The sequence below is a fragment of the Anomaloglossus baeobatrachus genome, chromosome 10 (assembly GCF_048569485.1).
Source record: "Anomaloglossus baeobatrachus isolate aAnoBae1 chromosome 10, aAnoBae1.hap1, whole genome shotgun sequence".
Classification (NCBI taxonomy): domain Eukaryota; kingdom Metazoa; phylum Chordata; class Amphibia; order Anura; family Aromobatidae; genus Anomaloglossus; species Anomaloglossus baeobatrachus.
Window position 1 is genome coordinate 13299033 of NC_134362.1, and position 16006 is coordinate 13315038.

Below are 16006 nucleotides of genomic sequence, written 5' to 3' on the forward strand. Positions count from 1 at the left end.
TCAACTTTTCTGGTCATAGCCAAACCTCATTTTGGAAGGTACAGTAACCTCCATGCCCATTCCTCATCTCTCTCCACCCTCCTAAATGAAGAAACTTCCCCAAATTACAGGAGTCCATAAGGTTCCAGGCCGATCCGCAGGGGACGGGAGATTTGCCGACTTATTCATTAGTTCGGGAGGTCTTCCCTTAATTCAGGGGCCTCAGAGTTGTTGAGAATAAAACGCCAACAACAGATCTACAAATCCAAACTGTACATTTATTTAAAACAAAAAAAAAAAAGTAAAAAAAAAAATCCTAAAAAAACACAGAAATATGAAACCACATACAGAACGAATAGGGAGGAGGGGGCTGTAGTTTATATACGTGAGGGACAGTGTCGGCAGAAATCAGACAAGACCGTAAGAAGAAAGCGGGGGGACTCGGAGGACAATTTAAGCTCGTCAGAGGAGGGAAAGATTCCTCTCTTTTACGCTTTTTTTTTTTTCTTTTTCTTCCTAAAGACATTAGTGATTAAAAAATAAAAATATCGGGAATGGGGAGGGGGAGATGAGGACAGAGTGCATGTTGGAAACAGGTTTTAAGGGGCTTCTGAAGATTCCATCATTCTTGAGAGTGCCGAAGCCATGGGACCATTCTTGGGGTGCCGGTTGCTCACATTCTAGTCCTTTCCTTTACCTTTTTTGCCTGGGGAAAAAAATACACAAAAATTATTTGTGCCCTTAAAACACAACGTAGTTCTCCCCAGCACAGTTCATATGGATTAAACAGGAGGATCTTTGCTCCTCTCCAGCTTTTAGTTGGTCTTGGGAAGTGGTGGCCTTGATTTAAGGAGACAGGAGACCATTACTCCTCTGGCTCACCTTTGGTTTTGGTCTTGATGGAACATGGTTTGGTGGCTTGCACGGCTTGCTTGCACTCTGCTTCGAAGAGGGCCTTCTTCAGGGTCCCAGAACGGCTCTTCACACCGGTTTCCACGTTACATTCGCCCCAGTTTTCAAACTTGTATTTGCAATCGGCTGCAGGATGGGAGACAACGAGAATTGTATTGGCCATTAATTAGCAAATTGGGTTTCTAATTATGGTTTCGGTCACTTTCATGCCCACAATTATTAATAATTAGGTCTCTGCAAAAATCTAACCACATTCGAACAAAATTGAGACAATTTATATAAGACTGGAATATGTTTTGTTAATTTGCCACTGTCTTATGGTCCTAATATCTACTGTCTTCAGCTCCTGCCAGTCAGAACCTCATGGTGGTCATAACAGGGCTGTTCGATGTCCCATCCCCCTCTTTTGTAATGTGTATGCTGCTGATAAGAAGGGGGCTTAGGGTACCGTCACACTTTAGCGACGCTCCAGCAATCCCACCAGCAATCTGACCTGGTCAGGATCGCTGCTGTGTCGCTACATGGTTGCTGGTGAGCTGTCAATCAGGCAGATCTCACCAGCTACCAGCCCCCAGCGACGCGTGGAAGCGATGCTGCGTTTGGTAACTAAGGTAAATATCGGGTAACCAAGCGCTTGGTTACCCGATATTTACCTTGGTTACCAGCGCACACCGCTTAGTGCTGGCTCCCTGCACTCGTAGCCAGAGTACACATCGAGTTAATAAGCAAACCGCTTTACTTATTTACCCGATGTGTACTCCGGCTACTTGTGCAGGGAGTCGGCACTGACAGCCTGAGAGCGGCGGACGCTAGTAACCAAGGTAAATATCGGGTAACCAAGCAAAGGACTTTGCTTGGTTATCCAATATTTACCTTGGTTACAACTTACCGCAGGCTGCCAGACGCCGGCTCCTGCTCCCTGCACATTCAGATCGTTGCTCTCTCGCTGTCACACACAGCGATGTGCGCTTCACAGCGGGAGAGCAACGTCCAATAAATGAACCAGCGCTGTGTGTAACGAGCAGCGATTTCACAGCAGGGGCCGGGTCGCTGCTCAGTATCACACACAGCGAGATCGCTAATGAGGTCACTGCTGCGTCACCAAAACCGTGACTCACCAGCAATCTCGCTATGTGAGACGTACCCCTAAGCCCCGGTCATGTGAGATTTTGTTGACCCAACACCTCATAGGAAGATATTAGTTCTAGGACCGCACCGCACAGAGTGGTGCAAATGACGATCCAGGGATAATGTCTTACATATGTGCATTCACCTAGGCGTCACACCTAGACCACTCTACCTCATAAGAGGACACTAGTATTAAACAAGTATTCACCCCATTTACTACACAACATCCCAAAACCATCCACATTTTGTTGTGGTTGCTAAAGTCTGCCCCTACAGAGGTCCATTTTGCCCCAGAAAAATCAGAACCGTAGGGTAGCATCCCCTCGTGAGATTATCCCGCGATGACCGACCTCTTGATTATCGTTCAGTTCTTTCATATAGAGAATGTGATTCTAGAGGTTTCTCACCACCAAATGGCTTCTTCCAGTTGCAGGGGATCTTGCACTTGAGTTTGTTGGTCTCTTCTTTGCATGTTCCCTCCCGGGTTCCTACACCACAGTCCTTGCTATTAGGGACGCAGCGACTCCACTTCCATCCCACGCAGTCCGATGCTCCTTTCTTGCCCTTCTCTGATGAGGTAATAAAGAAAAATGTAAGAATCCTGGAGACAACTTAGAGGGTAAAGGTTGTCAAGCCAAAATCTACGGGATCCAGCCATTCCCGCTTACATATGTCCTCGATATGCGCAACAAAGCGGTCTGCTCTGCCAGATAAAGCACAGGCTTAACACACATCTTGATCTGTAAAGTTTACAGGCCATGTCTCCATTAGTGATGAGTGGGCACTACCATGCTCAGGGGCTCAGAACTGGTAACTAGTGATGATCGGGCACTACCATGCTCGGGTGCTCAGTACTGGTAACTAGTGATGAGCGGGCACTACCATGCTCGGATGCTCAGTACTGGTAACTAGTGATGAGCGGGCACTACCATGCTCGGGTGCTCTGTACTGGTAACTAGTGATGAGCGGACACTACCATGCTCAGGGGCTCAGTACTGGTAACTAGTGATGATCGGGCACTACCATGCTCGGGTGCTCAGTACTGGTAACTAGTGATGAGCGGGCACTACCATGCTCAGGTGCTCAGTACTGATAACTAGTGATGAGTGGGCACTACCATGCTCAGGGGCTCAGAACTCGATAAGAGCAGTTGGACGTTCAGACAGCCTTGACTGGAGCACACAGTCAATGGAAAACTCAAGCATTTTTTTGGGAACTCCTCAGGAAAATGTTCGAGTTCCCTCTTGACTTCCATTATACTTAGGTACTCAAGTGGCACCCATCCAGGCATCCAACTGCTTGTTAGCAGTACTGAGCACCCGAGCATGGTAGTGCCCGCTCATCACTAGTTACCAGTACTGAGCACCCGAGCATGGTAGTGCCCGCTCATCACTAGTTACATGTACTGAGCACCCGAGCATGGTAGTGCCCGCTCATCACTAGTTACCAGTACTGAGCACCCGAGCATGGTAGTGCCCGCTCATCACTAGTTACCAGTACTGAGCACCCGAGCATGGTAGTGCCCACTCATCACTAGTTACCAGTACTGAGCACCCGAGCATGGTAGTGCCCGCTCATCACTAGTTACCAGTACTGAGCTCCCGAGCATGGTAGTGCCCGCTCATCACTAGTTACCAGTACTGAGCACCCGAGCATGGTAGTGCCCGCTCTCACTAGTTACCAGTACTGATCACCCGAGCATGGTAGTGCCCGCTCTCACTAGTTACCAGTACTGAGCACCTGAGCATGGTAGTGCCCGCTCATCACTAGTTAGCAGTACTGAGCACCCGAGCATGGTAGTGCCTGCTCATCACTAGTTACCAGTACTGAGCACCTGAGCATGGTAGTGCCCGCTCATCACTAGTTACCAGTACTGAGCACCTGAGCATGGTAGTGCCCGCTCATCACTAGTTAGCAGTACTGAGCACCCAACCATGGTAGTGCCCGCTCATCACTAGTTACCAGTACTGAGCACCCGAGCATGGTAGTGCCCGCTCATCACTAGTTACCAGTACTGAGCACCTGAGCATGGTAGTGCCCGCTCATCACTAGTTACCAGTACTGAGCACCCGAGCATGGTAGTGCTCACTCATCACTAGTTACCAGTACTGAGCACCCAAGCATGGTAGTGCCCGCTCATCACTAGTTACCAGTACTGAGCACCTGAGCATGGTAGTGCCCGCTCATCACTAGTTACCAGTACTAAGCACCCGAGCATGGTAGTGCCCACTCATCACTAGTTACCAGTACTGAGCACCTGAGCATGGTAGTGCCCGCTCATCACTAGTTACCAGTACTAAGCACCCGAGCATGGTAGTGTCCACTCATCACTAGTTACCAGTACTGAGCACCCGAGCATGGTAGTGCCCGCTCATCACTAGTTACCAGTACTAAGCACCCGAGCATGGTAGTGCCCACTCATCACTAGTTACCAGTACTGAGCACCCGAGCATGGTAGTGCCCACTCATCACTAGTTACTAGTACTGAGCACCCGAGCATGGTAGTGCCCGCTCATCACTAGTTACCAGTACTGAGCACCCGAGCATGGTAGTGCCCGCTCATCACTAGTTACCAGTACTGAGCACCTGAGTATGGTAGTGCCCACTCATCACTAGTTACCAGTACTGAGCACCTGAGCATGGTAGTGCCCACTCATCACTAGTTACCAGTACTGAGCACCTGAGCATGGTAGTGCCCGCTCATCACTAGTTACCAGTACTGAGCACCTGAGCATGGTAGTGCCCGCTCATCACTAGTTACCAGTACTGAGCACCTGAGCATGGTAGTGCCCGCTCATCACTAGTTACCAGTACTGAGCACCCGAGCATGGTAGTGCCCACTCATCACTAGTTACCAGTACTGAGCACCTGAGCATGGTAGTGCCCACTCATCATTAGTTACCAGTACTGAGCACCCGAGCATGGTAGTGCCCACTCATCACTAGTTACCAGTACTGAGCACCCGAGCATGGTAGTGCCCACTCATCACTAGTTACCAGTACTGAGCACCTGAGCATGGTAGTGCCCGCTCATCACTAGTTACCAGTACTGAGCACCCGAGCATGGTAGTGCCCACTCATCACTAGTTACCAGTACTGAGCACCTGAGCATGGTAGTGCCCACTCATCATTAGTTATGAGTACCAAGCTCCCGAGCATGGTAGTGCCCGCTCATCATTAGCTTCACTAAACTCATCCAAGCCTTTTTTCGGGTATACCAGTGAGACTGAGACCAAATGGAGACCCATGGACACGAGTCAGGAGCTTTCACTGCGTACACTGAACGTACAGACAATAAAGTGATTGACTAAAAAAATTACCAGTCCTACCTTTTTTGTTTTTAGCAGCCTGAGAACTCACAGCCAGGATTGCCACCAACACAATGACGCACAAAGCTCGCAGGTCCATCCTGGGGGACGAGAAGAAAGTTAAAGTTACCAAGTGACCATGACGATGAATAATTCAACGGTCAACAATCACATGCTGTATATAATGTAACGTCTGATTGTTAGAAGAGCCCTCGCAGGCGACATTTCTGCCCTGATCCGCCTTGAACTGTTTAATTTTCCTGCAGCGCCACCACCGTATAAATGAGGTATTGCACAATTTTCATTAAAATCAATGGGCGGTGTGTATCATGTGTGGTCGGCGGGACCTCCAGAAGGGAACTCTCTTGTAAATGACTATGAAAATTCCATGTGAAATTGGGTTTTTGATCCCATTTATTTTTTTATTCAGTGGTTGTCAAATAAATGCATGATCCGTAATCCAACAGCCGGACATTTGCAAATGACAAATCCCTTCTGAAGTGACCATGTAGAAGGACGTCCATTCCCGGCCACGTGTGATCACTTTTTAATGTCATGGATGAGGAAGCCATTGCAGCCACGTTCCTGTCCTTCAGGCCTCTCATCTGAGAAACACTTTCTTCTAGTCACTTACAACAGAGGCCTATTGTTCTCCATCAAAGACTGAAGGGGAAATCTCACTGAGAGCTACTTATAGTGGGTGACGCCTCCCATTATGTATGCAGGGTCCACAGGCTCCATTATTGTTTACCAGCCCAAGAATAACTTCAGGATCTATAGCCCGGGGGATATTTCACTTAAAGGGGTTAAACTCGCCTTGGTAAATGGGTAAAATTGTAAAAACAAACACCTCTGATTAACAATCCTCTTTGTTCTCCAGAATGGATGGATTTTTAGTTTTATGGTGGACTGCTCCATGTCTAGGTTACCGGCCACCCTGCAGTCTATCATCCCTGGCCGGTCTTCTATGGTGGACTGCTCCATGTCTAGGTTACCGGCCACCCTGCAGTCTATCATCCCTGGCCGGTCTTCTATGGTGGACTGCTCCATGTCTAGGTTACCGGCCACCCTGGAGTCTATCATCCCTGGCCGGTCTATGGTGGACTGCTCCATGTCTAGGTTACTGGCCTCCCTGCAGTCTATCATCCCTGGCCGGTCTATGGTGGACTGCTCCATGTCTAGGTTACTGGCCTCCCTGCAGTCTATCATCCCTGGATGGTCTTCTATGGTGGACTGCTCCATGTCTAGGTTACCGGCCTCCCTGCAGTCTATCAGCACTGGCCGGTATATGGTGGACTGCTCCATGTCTAGGTTACTGGCCACCCTGCAGTCTATCATCCCTGGATGGTCTTCTATGGTGGACTGCTCCATGTCTAGGTTACTGGCCTCCCTGCAGTCTATCAGCACTGGCCGGTCTATGGTGGACTGCTCCATGTCTAGGTTACCGGCCTCCCTGCAGTCTATCAGCACTGGCCGGTCTATGGTGGACTGCTCCATGTCTAGGTTACCGGCCACCCTGCAGTCTATCATCCCTGGATGGTCTTCTATGGTGGACTGCTCCATGTCTAGGTTACTGGCCACCCTGCAGTCTATCATCCCTGGCCGGTCTTCTATGGTGGACTGCTCCATGTCTAGGTTACTGGCCTCCCTGCAGTCTATCAGCACTGGCCGGTCTATGGTGGCCCGCTCCATGTCTAGATTACCGGCCTCTCTGCAGTCTATCATCCCTGGATGGTCTATGGTGGCCCGCTCCATGTCTAGATTACCGGCCTCCCTGCAGTCTATCAGCACTGGCCGGTCTATGGTGGACTGCTCCATGTCTAGGTTACCGGCCACCCTGCAGTCTATCAGCACTGGCCGGTCTATGGTGGACTGCTCCATGTCTAGGTTACTGGCCACCCTGCAGTCTATCAGCACTGGCCGGTCTATGGTGGACTGCTCCATGTCTAGGTTACCGGCCTCCCTGCAGTCTATCAGCACTGGCCGGTCTATGGTGGACTGCTCCATGTCTAGGTCACCAGCCACCCTGCAGTCTATCAGCACTGGACAGTCTTCTATGGTGGACTGCTCCATTTCTAGGTTGCCGGCCACCCTGCAGTCTATCATCCCTGGATGGTCTTCTATGGTGGACTGCTCCATATCTAGGTTACTGGCCACCCTGCAGTCTATCAGCACTGGCTGGTCTTCTATGGGGAAATGGTGGACTGCTCCATGTCTAGGTTACCGGCCACCCTGCAGTCTATCAGCACTGGCCAGTCTTCTATGGTGGACTGCTCCATGTCTAGGTTACTGGCCTCCCTGCAGTCTATCATCCCTGGATGGTCTTCTATGGTGGACTGCTCCATTTCTAGGTTACTGGCCACCCTGCAGTCTATCATCCCTGGATGGTCTTCTATGGTGGACTGCTCCATGTCTAGGTTACCTGCCACCCTGCAGTCTATCAGCACTGGCCAGTCTTCTATGGTGGACTGCTCCATGTATAGGTTGCCGGCCACCTGAAGTCCCTGCAGTCTATCAGCAGTGGCCGGTCTTCTATGGTGGACTGCTCCATGTCTAGGTTGCCGGCCACCTGAAGTCCCTGCAGTCTATCAGCAGTGGCTGGTTTCCTAGCCAAGAAGCACACGCTTGCAAGGCCTTATCTTTAGAGCCTGAAGCCAGATTGTAAGATCTCAGGCTCCTGTGATTCTCCGAATCTGCACAGGAAATCTGTCTTTGCACATATCATGGGAGACCGCAGTTTGGGGCAGCAGATTGACTGCGCCGTCTCAAACTGTCAACCACCTACAGCAACTAGGTAGATGGGATGCAGTCAAATGGTTCTTCAAATGCAAGGACAGTTCGGACTCTTGTATAAGCTATAGTCCCTTCTATACCCCATCTGATTGCTAAGCTGATTTGTTTTCACTTTAGTGGTCAGGTCCCATACCCCTGGGACCCAGAGTGATCAGCAGAACAGTCAGCGCCCCTCTCCGGAGCATCACTCCGCTCTTCCTAGGTACTGCAACGTAGGACCAAAGGGCTGAGATGCAGTACTGGACACAGCAAATGTATATGGGGTACTGTACTCAAGAGGCAGCGGAGAAACAGCCAGTGTGCCTGCCCTGCATCATGCTCATCAGTGGAGGCCATAATGATCATAGATATAAGAAGGTTCCACCTCTTGGACCTATCAAGAGATGCAAAGTGTCCGTCAACCACATCAGAGATGGCCACGGTTTCATGCATTGCTCTCCAGATACTGTATATAATATGGCATATCAAGAATATATAAGAAGCTCGGCTTTCACAAATTAAGTAGATGACCCCCTGAAAGGTCGCCCCCCCCTCGTGTGTTACAGCTTTGTGGTCCAGTTCTGCTGACATCTGGCGCATGTTTCTTCTATGCCCTATACAATGCCGGGCTAATAGCCTCCGGCACATTCCAGCCACAGGACCCAGCATGGTGCTTCCCCCAGGAGAAAAATTCCCACCTGGGGCCTATACTGCCTTGCTTCACACTGCAGCCAGTCATGTGCACCAGATCCCTTAATCCTGGTGCTGCGCAGCCATAAAAAGTCAGACATGAAGGGAAAAAAAGAAAATGAGTTCATAATGACAAACACAGCTCTGCTGTACCTGAGGAACGGAGCGTTCATGGTGCACCATCACTATATCCAAATTTAGCATGACAAATCCCTCCACATGGTGCGTCTGGATGAAGCAGAGCTGAACGTGTCCATTGTAACTAAGGCAAACGCTCAATAACTCAACCATTTATGCTGACAATCTCCGCTACATCACTATATAATACATCCAGGGAAATATTCTAAAATCACAGCTTCAGCTAAACCCCCCCCCCCCACCCAAATTCCTGCCTCTGGTCATAACTGGTATATGTGAAGGAATCTGGAGAACCATGAAGCCCACTATGGAAGGCGGCCCACCAGAGTCAGAACGTCTGAGCCCCAGAGCAAAATCGGTAACAGGAGTCTTCATCTACCTCGTGCCACATATGTCGGGGTCTTGTCATGAAGTAAAGGGGCTTCTGAACATGGTTTGTTCTTGAATTATATATTTGGCAGTATTGGATTAATTAGTTTTATCCTATCCAGTCCTTATTTTTCCTGGACAAAATGTCTTACAACCCAACTCTCCTAGGGTAAGAATAACTTGAATACACACTGGAGAGGTGGCCGAGGCTACTGAAGGGCCACGTTCCCTCTACTTGGGTCTGTTGCAGATGTCTTGAGGATCCTGTGGTATCTGACACTTGTTGATATACCTGTCAACTATCCCAAATTTGTCAAGAATGGGTCAAAATTCGAGACAATCTCTCCAAATTTTGGGCATACCGGGCTGAAATCGGGCAATTTGCGTAGCCGGTTTCCCACAGTTGGCATTCTGGAGTGAGCCTTGGGTTTGGTGGTCAAGACTTAAAGGTCCCTTTTCACATCTGTCAGATGTAGTGTGCCCCCCAGGCTATGTCACAGATTGGAGATTGCCTCTGAGGCTGACCCTGGTAGAGGAACCTTGGACCAGTTCTAGGGAATGGAGAAGGAAACCTGTCCTGTTAGGAGAGAAGTCCTGTAATTAGTGAGGAGCGCGAACTACCATGCTCGGGTGCTTGATACTTATAACGAGCAGTTGGATGCTCGGATGAGCGCAACTTGAGTATAATGGAAGTCCATGGGGAACTCAAGCATTTTTATGGGAAATCTTTCAGTGAAATGCTCAAGTTCCCCATTGACTTCTATTATACTTGGGTACTCGAGTCGTGCCCATTGGAGAATCCAAGTGATGGTTACAAGTAATGAGCACCCAAGCATGGTAGTGCCCACTCATCACTAGTTACGAGTACTGAGCCCCCGAGCATGGTAGTGCCCGCTCATCACTAGTTACCAGTACTGAGCACCCGAGCATGGTAGTGCCCACTCATCACTTGTTACGAGTACTGAGCATGGTAGTGCTTGCTCATCTCTAGTTTTGAGTACTGAGCATGGTAGTGCCCACTCATCACTAGTTACCAGTACTGAGCCCCCGAGCATGGTAGTGCCCACTCATCACTAGTTACGAGTACTGAGCCCCAGAGCATGGTAGTGCCCACTCATCACTAGTTACGAGTACTGAGCCCCAGAGCATGGTAGTGCCCACTCATCACTAGTTACGAGTACTGAGCCCCAGAGCATGGTAGTGCCCGCTCATCACTAGTTACGAGTACCGAGCACAGTAGTGCCCGTTCATCACTAGTTACCAGTACTGAGCACCTGAGCATGGTAGTGCTCGCTCATCACTAGTTACGAGTACTGAGCACCTGAGCATGGTAGTGCTCGCTCATCTCTAGTTTTGAGTACTGAGCATGGTAGTGTTCACTCATCACTAGATACGAATACTGAACTCCCGAGCATGGCAGTGCCCGCTCATCACAACCCATAATGTGTGAGGGCTTCAGGGGAGGGCAAAGTGGAACACCTGAAAGAGTGAGCAAGGTGTTACGAAGAAGGAGGTGAGTGTCTGAAAAAGCTCACAAACAAAACAGCCAGATCCAAGAGAGGCTTTACTGCTCCTGAAGAAGGTGCTCCTTCCGGACCAGAGGCCAACTTGGGTGACCAACATGGAGAAGATGAGCACAAAGGGTGGATTTCATAGAGTAACCCCAGCGACCAGAGGGGGCCCATGTAGATGTGAACAATGATTGAACATATTGGTCAAGCCTTCAATGAGTAAAGTTTTGCCATTGTTGAAGACCATTCGTACCGAACTCCCTCATGTAAGAGAGGCCACGACTGGCCATCATTGGGACTCCTAACATATGACTATATATATTGCTATCTATTTGTATTCTTCTCATTATCTCTCCATTCATATATCATCACTTTATACTTCTGCGCTTCTAGCAGTTGAGGCTTTTTATAAATCAACTCCATAATGGTCTCGATCCTCATTTCTCTTTTTTTCCCCTTTTAAAGTCAATAATCTAATGTTAGCGTTGGCCGAGAGCCACAACTTCTGGGGATTTAAAGCGTGCACAGGTTCAATCCCAACATTTCACGTCCTGTTCGCGTCTCCAAATTCAGGATTACGCATTAATTACCCAATTAACTTTAACTGGATCGCAGCGCTTAAGGAAATGGGGAACTCTCGCTCGTTAGGGAATCCGCAGGTCGAGAGCTTTTGGATGTCGGTCAAATACAGCATAATAAAAGCTGCATAAATATTTGAGAAGCCACATGAGAGAGTTTAATGGAGTTTAATGGAGTGGGGAAGAGCCATTGAGGTTAACAAGAGAGGGATGAATACGTAAGAGGCCGGGAAACGAAGATTTAATTCGGGCACTTGTCGGCATTTTATAAGTGACATTTTTATATTAGAGGGAAAAAAAGAAAAACTTCCAAAAATGTTCTCTAAAATTGTCCCATTTCCCCCGGTCATAGCACATGGTGTATCAGCTATTATATGCTTGACCCAATATATTCCAAGACGCTGCACACGGGGGTCATTGTCGGCCCAATCCCCCATCCAACATTTCCTTCAATTTCCTTTGTTTACACTTTACTAATAAAACTTCTTTTGTCTTTTTGCCATAAAACTTCCCAAGGAATTAACACTTCACTTTTTTTTTGGCTACTCGTGTATTTTTCATGATAATGGGGCAATTAGATTTACACAGCAAATAACAAAAACATAAAAAAAAAATGAAGGAACGTCTCAATATATAATGTGAAAGTTATAAAATCTTGAGTTTGTATTTCTTCCGATCCTTGCCTATCTGAGCAGTGGATTTGGTAGGTGACTCTCCGGGTCATTGTTGTCCTCCTATGACTGGAAGAGTGAATTTATTCTTAGGCTCCCCAGGGGGCACTTTTTGGATAAAGTGGGTGGAATTCGAGGGGAACATTCTTTTGTAGGTACCAGAATAAAGAAGGTTTTTATCCCCTGTCTGCATAGGAAGGATCATACTGATTTATGAATTATACGACTGCTTTTGTCATTTAAACGGTGCCAAGAGGCCTTTGCAGGGGAAAGAAACAAGGGTAAGGGGGGGCGGAGGGGGTCGACGCGTTCCAACAGACAAAGAAAACATTATTAAATAATACAAAACTTTTTGCATGTAAAAACTTTGAGAAGTTTTCTTTCTCGGTGGTGGTACCAGCTCTCCCCCATCTATACCGGCATCCTTCTTCTTACCTCTTTAATACTCCATGACCCGAAAAACTCAACTCTTTACTAATATACTGATCTCCTCCAGCAATTTGGGGGAGGAGGTGATTTGAACATCTCTGGGGTCAAGACCCTTGTGACCTTGAATAAGTGGCTCTAAAGATTGCTGGTTGTCTTGGGAGGAAGCATCTTGTTCGGGCAAGTTACAGATGCATTCATCTACATGCTAAGGAGTCCATCTCCTTAACTTGCCTGAACAAGATGCAATCCTGTATCTTGTAAAGTCTGGGGGCAATCAATCGCCAACGTATAAGTATATGCTAAGGACCTCCAAACCCTTAACCCATGGGATACTTGAAGGATAACATTTCTCTACTACATCCAAAGACTTGGTCTCAAAAGCTAAAGTACAAAACTACTTCTAAACTTTTTCAAAACTTTTTGCAGCCCTCCTGAGTTCCTTAGATTAGGACAGAAGTAGTAGACGTGGTTCCTACCTGTGCCCTGGCTTTAGTCGCAGTCTCCTGGTCCTGGTTGTTTGGTTGGATGGGGTGGAAGTACAAGGAGCGCAGTGTTCTTATCTCTTCCTTTGTGTTTCCCAACTAGTTCCAGCTAGTCGGACAGAAACCTTTCAATTATCTGCTCAGCTGACACCAGTAGGGAGTTTTCCCAAACTCTGCCCAGCTCCAACCCTCCCCCTAAAGTATAAAGAAGTGGGGAGGAGGTGGTGAAAGGGGAGGGGTGGGCTATGCTAGCCATTTCACATTAGCCAGCTGTGCCAAATCTGGACTCTGCAAATCGGAGGATTTGGCTCTTTACCTCGAAGCCCTTAGTGTGCTGGAATGTGTCACACTTGTGAGCACCCTTCCCGAAAACTGAGGACATTGGGGCAAGCACATGTTAACCTATTAGCTACAAACCTTGGACTCTTTCAGACATCCGTATTAAGATGCGTTTTACTTTTGTATTAAATCCCTAGACAGCCGAGAAATTGTTTAAAAGAACTGAAGTCCTCAATGAGCCTGAAGAAGAGACCTGAGTAGTCTCGAAAGCTTGCTATTATTACCATCTTTTCAGTTAGCCATTAAAAGGTATCAACCACTGAGGACTTGAGTTCTTTTAAACAATTTTTTATCTCTACCGGCTAACACGGTACAAAGATATATTTTACCTAGACAGCCGAGAGAATTTACAGAACCAAACCGTATCACCGTAGAACCCTATCAAGTTTGTCTCGTTCATCATGGTGGGTGTCATGTGTTACGTCTGTCATAGGGACACAAAAATATGATCAGTCTACAAATGCTTAAAATATTTAGGGGGGTGGGGTCTTTTTTTGGCACTGTATGTATATATTGTGCTGTCTCTGTGTCCTCTACACCCCCCTACAGCTTTGACTTTTGTGTGGTCTCATCAGGACAACCCTTGTCCATATGTGTTTTTAGGGTATATAGATGTCATAATGAGATTCTCCAGTTAAGACCTCCCTTCATGAGCCAGAATAATAAGTAAAAACAGCTCCTGATCTGGTGGATCTGGTCAGGCCATATTATAGGTGGTTATCTTATCAATCCAACTAGTACCATGTAGTGCTACAAGTTGATGGGACTTTCTTAAAGGGCCAAATCACACTTTTCTTTAAAAACTATATTTTTCTTGGGGTTTTTAAAGAGGGTTCCAACATCCTGGTCCCGAAATGTCTTGAAGTGCCCACTTGGTCAATTATTTGTCATTGGCTGCAATGAAGACTGGGTCAGCGGCAGAACGGGCATCAATGAGAGGACCACTGTAAATGGGATCACACTTTATTGTCCAGCTGATTAAAATATTTTTTAGTGTATCTAAAAAAAAAAAATAAAATTGGCAAAACTACCAGTAGAGAAAAATAAGAAAACCTCCCAATGGAAGCTTGTTCTTCTGTCCTCAGAGGAAAAAACATAAGGTATAAACCACGAGACCACTTACCTAAAGCACATGCCCATCTGAGGAACATCTGAGGAACATCTGAAGAACATCTGAAGAACATCTGAAGATGTCTGAGCCTATTCCTAGTTTCCTTCCTCACTCCAGTTGAGGTTACTCACACGGTCCCGGCCCTATTTACCTCCTAATGGGGATGAACGATGACCTCACGGATCTGAAGAACCCCGGACCTTCCTTCTTCACAATCAGATTGATTTGACCACATAAATAGTATAAATATATATATGAATGGACTGCACCCTCTAAACCCTTATATCCTCCATTACTAATATCCGCACCTGGGATCTGCCAGTCATGAAGAACCATATAATAGCGAGTCTGTGGGATTACTGTGCATCATGGTGACGGGTCTGTACACTCTCACAACTATGAAGATGATGGAATCTCTCTTTGTGGTCAGACTCAGACTGCCGGTGACGGGAATAAGAGTAGTTGGGATATGAAGTATGTAGTAAGTTCTTTTTATTAAGAGTACTGGGGGACACAGACAGAAGAGGGCCCCTGTGCAAGAACAACATATGGGCCCTTCTCAGTCCAATAACACATCAAAATGGACAATTCCACCTGTTTTGGAGGTAGAAATGAGCCCCTAAGGTTGCACCAATGATATGTCCACACCTGATTAAGATACTGAAAAGGAGAAACATCATTTTCCTCCGTACCCCCTTTGGAGTGATGCATCTATTTGTTCCGAGGCTAGGGGGATGGTTGTGGAAGAGGTCAGGCGGTCATCTAGGGGCCAAAAGTGGCCAACAGGGTCATGCCCCAAAGCATTTATGACCAAGCCCAACCTCCCATAGACCTAGAATGGGTGCTGGAATGGCGCTCCTCCTGGTGCTATAACTAGTGGCAAGGTATGTATCTGAGGACACCAAGAGTGGTTGTACCCCAAAACTACCATCTTCACTAAGGCTATGTGCCCACGTGGCGTATTTTCATGCAGTTACGCTGCGATCTGCACCGCAGCGTAACTGCATGCATCCTGCGTCCCCTGCACAGTCTATGAAGATTGTGCCTAATCCATGCCCACGTGGCGTATTAGAACGCAGCGCTTCAGCTACTGCCGACGCGCTGTTTTCTAAAAAAAAGCAACATGTCACTTCTTTCGTGCGCTTTGCATGCAGCCCCCGCTCTGTCTATGGGAGGGGCTGCACTCAGAGCGCATGAAATCGGCAGTCACCAAAGCTTCAGAACGGAGCTTTTCAGCTGCGCTCTGAAGCGCACATGCAGTGACGTTGCGCTGCTGTGCAGAGCGCACACAAGTGGGCACATAGCCTAAAAGTCAGGCTAATCACCAGCTGGAAATGGTACCCAATACTGAGCTGATTAATAATAATAATAATAATAATAATATTTATTATTATAGCGCCATGTATTCCATGGCGCTTTACAAGTGAAAAGTGGAAGACATAATAAAAACAAGTACAATAATCATGAACAATACAAAACACACACTGGTACAGGATGAGAGAGGACCCTGTCCGCAAGGAGTAGAGAGGACCCTGCCCACAAGGAGGAGAGAGGACCCTGCCCGCGAGGAGGAGAGAGGAACCTGCCCGC

The 16006-nt window shown here is 47.6% G+C and overlaps 1 protein-coding gene across 1 annotated transcript; it reads right to left on the minus strand.

Annotated features, from left to right (window-relative positions):
* Positions 1–237: 237 nt before the first annotated feature.
* MDK (midkine) lies at positions 238–13140 on the minus strand. The gene is made up of 5 exons (XM_075326802.1): positions 12961–13140; positions 5348–5427; positions 2427–2588; positions 862–1017; positions 238–685 (listed from the first exon to the last, which is right to left on the minus strand). Exons 2-5 carry the CDS (start codon positions 5424–5426, stop codon positions 660–662), a joined length of 423 nt encoding a protein of 140 aa, XP_075182917.1. The 5' UTR covers position 5427; positions 12961–13140; the 3' UTR covers positions 238–659.
* Between the last annotated feature and the right edge of the window lie 2866 nt (positions 13141–16006).